Raw genomic sequence first — 4,705 nt, 5'->3', positions numbered from 1 at the left:
CTGCACAGCTGGAATCCTCCTTAGAGACAAAGATGGCGGAGCCCTGCTGGCATAGTGACTATGCTTTGGGCTGCTAGATGCAAAGTCAGGAGTTTGAAACCACCAGCCGCTCCATAAGAGAAAGATGAGGCTTTCTACTCACAAAGACTTTAAAAAAGGAAAAAGAAACAAACAAAGATGGCAAGACTTTGCCTCATGTACTTGGGGCATGCTGTCAGGAGGGACCAGTCCCGGGAGGACATTGTGTTAGTCCGGGTTCTGTAAGAAGTAAAACCAAAAAAAAAAAAGGAAGTAAAACTAGTCACACACACACACACACACACACACACACACAAACATGAGGCAGCAAGTAAGTCTGGTCCAGATGTGGGGGTTTCCTGACTCATGGGGCTGTTTGGACTGAAGACCCGGGAGGATAAAGGAGGAAGACGAAGCAGGAAGGCTACGGCTGGTAGGTCAGAGGCAGGAAACTCCAAGGTCGGCAGGCAGATGGCAGGCTCTGGTCATTCCCACCGTCGGCAGGCAATGTGGAAGGCTCAAGTCCAAATGAATGGAGGTCAACGAGCCAGATGGAGGACAGACCTCAGTAAGAAGGGAGCTAGCTTGCCCACAGCATCAACTTACATATGACATCGCACCCCCCACCCTATCCCGAGGAAACGTCATGAAGAATCTGACCCAGGAAGGGATAACACTCCACCCTCGTACGTCCACACTGCTGGCTTGCTCACGGCGGCTTCCACTGTGGAGTGGTTTCAGTGTAAGGTCCCATCATGGGGAGGCTTCAGCTGCTGGGAATCTCAGCCCAGTCAAGTGAACACAAATCTAACTATCATAGACAGCATGCTCGGTAAAGTAGCGGGGCAGCAAAATAGAGGAAGACCCTCAGCGAGGCTCCACTGACATGGTGGCTGCAACACTGGTTCAAACATAACAATTGCGAGGTCAGGGCAGGTCAGGGCAGCGTTTCAATCTCTTGTACGCACGGGTCCCTGTGAGTTGGAACTAATTGGACAACACCTAACAACAACCATCTTTTATATATATATATATGTGTGTGTGTGTATGTATCTATGTATGTATATGTATATGTATGCATGTGTATGTGTGTATAGTGTATGTGTATATATGTGTATGTGTGTATATGTATGTGTGTATGTGTATACATGTGTGTATATGTGTATATATGCATGTGTGTACATTTTGCATAGATGTATATATGTATGTGTATACGTGTATATGTGCGTGTGTGTGTGTATATATGTGTGTATATATGCATATATGTGTATATATATATGGATGGATCAAGGGGACTGACGGACAAGGGACTGACATACCTGCACTGACTCCAATGAGCAGTCTGCCCAGCATGATCATCTCGAAGGAGCCTGCTTTGTGGCTGAAGGCAAACAGGGTCCCTGCAGCCACCACGAAGATGTTGTTCACCAGGAGGGACTTCTTCCTTGGGGAAGGGGAGCACAGGGCAAGGCAGACTCAGGACCAACCCTGTGGAACCCAGAACATAATAGAATATCCAGGGGACAGGCTTGTATTGGTAGAACTTGGGCACCTGTCTACATATTTGGGGAAGAAAGAAAGAAAGAAGAAGAGGAAGAGGAAGAAGAAAAAGAATTTAAGAAGAAGGAGGAAAAAAAGATTTTCTGATACATATATCAGAAATATATTTTGAAGTAAATAAAGAAATGAAAAAGAAAATACATCTCTCTCCTTTCGTTTTAGCCGAATACATTACATCCTGGCTTTCTGGTGCTTGCCACTGACGTCCCGTTAAGTACACAAATGCAAACCCCCCTGCCATGTTGCCTCCAACCAAGGAAGTCCCACCAGGGAAAGGGCTCGTGGCATGCCTTGGGGTGTTGAAATCCCATCATCCAAAAGCAGTGTCCTTAGACGTGAGACCCCACGGGAGCAGAGTCGCCCAGCCCACTCAATAAGAAAAACGTGGGCCACCCCACTAGGCATAGAGCCCAGCCAACTGCTGCGCTGAGCAGAGACCAGAGGGAAAATGGACAACAGAAGCCCCAGCAGAACCTCCACCTGGCTTTCCGGAAATAAAATTGCTGCCCCCCTCCCACCCATTTACTTCTCCCTACCCTTTCTGCTTCTGCTACTGCAAAAACAGAAACTCAAACCTGTGCTCCTCAAGTGGATTCCAACCCGTGGAAGCCCTAAAGGGCAGAGCAGAATTGCCCCACAGGGTTTCCTGAGGCTATCTTTAAAGGAGCAGACGGATGGCCTCCTCTTTCTCTGATGGAGCACCTGGTGGGTTCGAACCGTCGGCCTTATGGTTAGTGGTGCAATGTCTAACCCACTGTGCTACCAAGGCTCCTTTCTCCTCTTATATTTAAATTTCAACGGAGTGTGTCCATTGTAGACCGTCAGGGGGAGTTACCTGCAGGGCTGCCCAAAGAACAGTCGTTATCTGGAGATCCTGCACTCAGAGAGGAGGGGCCACACCCTTAGGTTGCCCCAGGTGGCTGTGGGGTGAATACCTTGCTGAATGGGGGCTGACTGAATGCTTTCAGGTGGAACACTTGTGTAACTGAATATATGGGGCGAAGGAGTTGGGGTGGGCTGTGTGGGCAGCAAAGAGGTGGACTGTAATGACCTTTAAAAAAAAAAATTTCTACCCAACATTCACAGGTGTAGACACGTGACCCAAGCTGGACCAACCGAGGCCTGCCTTCCTGGATCCCGAATCCTGACTTTAGAAAGCAGAAGGCGGCAGACGTTAACTTGTAAGACGGAAAGTTCAGCGCTCTGGTGACCACGGATACCTTCAACACGGGCCCGTCCCTGTCCTGCTCAAGGCAGGGCTTTGAAAGGCTCCTTTTCTTGTTGTTTTGTTCAACTTCCCCCAACATCCTTCCAGTTATTACCTTTTTATATATTTTTTTATTTTACCAAGTTAGTGAGAGGCCATTTCTGTTGTCGGAACCCAAGAACTACCTTAGTTAGATTCAGGAGGAAGGAAATCATGGGGCTGGAGTAGGAGAGTTAGGGACCGTGTCAACTCTACACTCCCAGCTGGAGCCAAACCTGTCAATCAAGGTGTAGCTTGATGACCCCTCCTTCGTGTCCTAAGCCTTTTGTATACGATCCCTGCCCCTCTGCCTTCCCGCCTGCTAAAACTCTGCCTGCCTCAAGGGGTGGACCCAGGTGGGCGCCAACCTCCAAGCTGCCTGCACCATGCTGTGTTCCCACCCCTCTTGGGTCCAGAGGGGCTTATGGACTGGCGTTGGACTGGGCTGCGCTGCCTTCCTGACATATAAATACTGCTCACACATAGATCGGTGTCAGCGACTTTGTTTCTCTGGACAACCTGGCCTAACACATGCGGGATAGAGAGTTATTTGAGGTTAGCAAGAGCCTCCACCACCGAGACCGGGTGCCACACAGGAGCTGCAAGGATGGGCTCACACAGAACAACAACTGGGCGGATGGTGCCGGAATCGGGCAGTGTTTTCTTCTGCCAGGCTTGGGGTCACCCTGAGTGAGAGCGGACTCACAGCACCTAACAACAGGGTCAAGGACAGAGTCCTGGGGTGGTGCACACGGTTAACCATTTGGTCACTAACCCAAAGGTTCACGGTTTGAATCCACCCAGAGGCACTTTGGGAGAGAGCTTGGGGAGCTCCTGACTTCCAAGAGGTCGTGGCCACTGGAAACCCTGGGAAGCAGCTGCATTCTGTGCACGCGCGCCCACGCATGCACGCAGCTGGCACCAGTCCGCAAGGCTCAATGGGAGCGGGCTGGTTGGCTGGCTGGCTGGTTTTGTGAGGGTCACACAGCAGTTTGCCCGTGGTGTTCATGAATCTAGAACCCAGAAACTCTCCCTCACAGGAACTGGGCACTTTCCTCTAGAAATCCACATGGAAGTGGGAGTCACCTGCGGGACGCGCGGGGCAGAGGACGTGCAGGGCCGGGAGCCTGCTTGGGCCGCACATGTGTCTCAGTTTACACACGGACAGGGCGCCCCCACTCCCCCATGAGGACATGAAAGGGGCCACAGGAAGCACTTACCTCCCCACCATGATGGCCATGGGCCCTGCCAACAGCGACCCCACGAGGCCCCCCAGCGAGTAGAGCGAGACAGTGAGCGACCACAGCAGAAGAATCAGACGCTTGGGCATGGGATCCCCCGTGCGTGCCTGCCACGTCTCATTAGTGAACTCCTGAATGTACTGTGAGCAGAGACGCCCGTCAGGCTCCTGGGTGGGGGTCCCACAGACGGCCTCCCCCCCAACTGACCCATCCACGGCTTCTTGCAGAGGCAGGTACAAGCCAAGTGCCCACTACGTCCAGGGCCCTGGGTGGGCTTCTCCCCCACACTGGGCAACCTGTTTGGCCCCAGCCCCCCTTGCACACACCACTGGGCTCTCTTGCTAACTGGCTTTGTTTGACTCGGCCAGGGGCAGCACCAGCAGGTCAGCCAAGGTCGCAGAAGGAGAGGTCACCTTGGCTGGGTGGTGGTTTCCTATGCCCATGTCCCCCCAGCCCTTTTCTTCCGTAAGAGCTTCTCTGACCTGTCTGTCAGCAGCGGAAGGGCAATGCCAAGGCAGCCACACCTGTCCTGCCGCATTCTGCCCCCTCGCCTCAGTTCAGAGCCGCCAGCAATGAGAAGGGTGAATGCGCTCAGCCGCTCACCCAAAGGTGGGTGGTGAAGCCACCTTGAGGTCCCTCC

The 4,705-nt window shown here is 52.2% G+C and overlaps 1 protein-coding gene across 4 annotated transcripts in view; it reads right to left on the bottom strand.

The window, feature by feature from the left end:
• SLC2A11 (solute carrier family 2 member 11) overlaps positions 1-4,705 on the bottom strand; it is a 23,489-nt gene that overhangs the window by 13,702 nt on the left and 5,082 nt on the right. For all 4 annotated transcript variants that reach the window (XR_006680022.1, XM_004716341.2, XM_045289628.1 and 1 more), the window contains exons 3-4: positions 4,045-4,205; positions 1,338-1,462 (exon numbers count right to left, since the gene is read on the bottom strand). Coding sequence is in view for 3 of the 4 variants with exons in the window: in XM_004716341.2 (XP_004716398.1) it covers positions 1,338-1,462; positions 4,045-4,205 (286 nt within the window). In the remaining variant the exon portion in view is untranslated. The remainder of the gene's footprint in view (positions 1-1,337; positions 1,463-4,044; positions 4,206-4,705) is intronic.

Source organism: Echinops telfairi, unplaced genomic scaffold, assembly GCF_000313985.2.
Source record: "Echinops telfairi isolate 266 unplaced genomic scaffold, ASM31398v2 ScPeMD7_29;HRSCAF=101, whole genome shotgun sequence".
Taxonomy (NCBI): Eukaryota; Metazoa; Chordata; class Mammalia; order Afrosoricida; family Tenrecidae; genus Echinops; species Echinops telfairi.
This window is presented reverse-complemented; position numbering and strand designations above follow the sequence as displayed.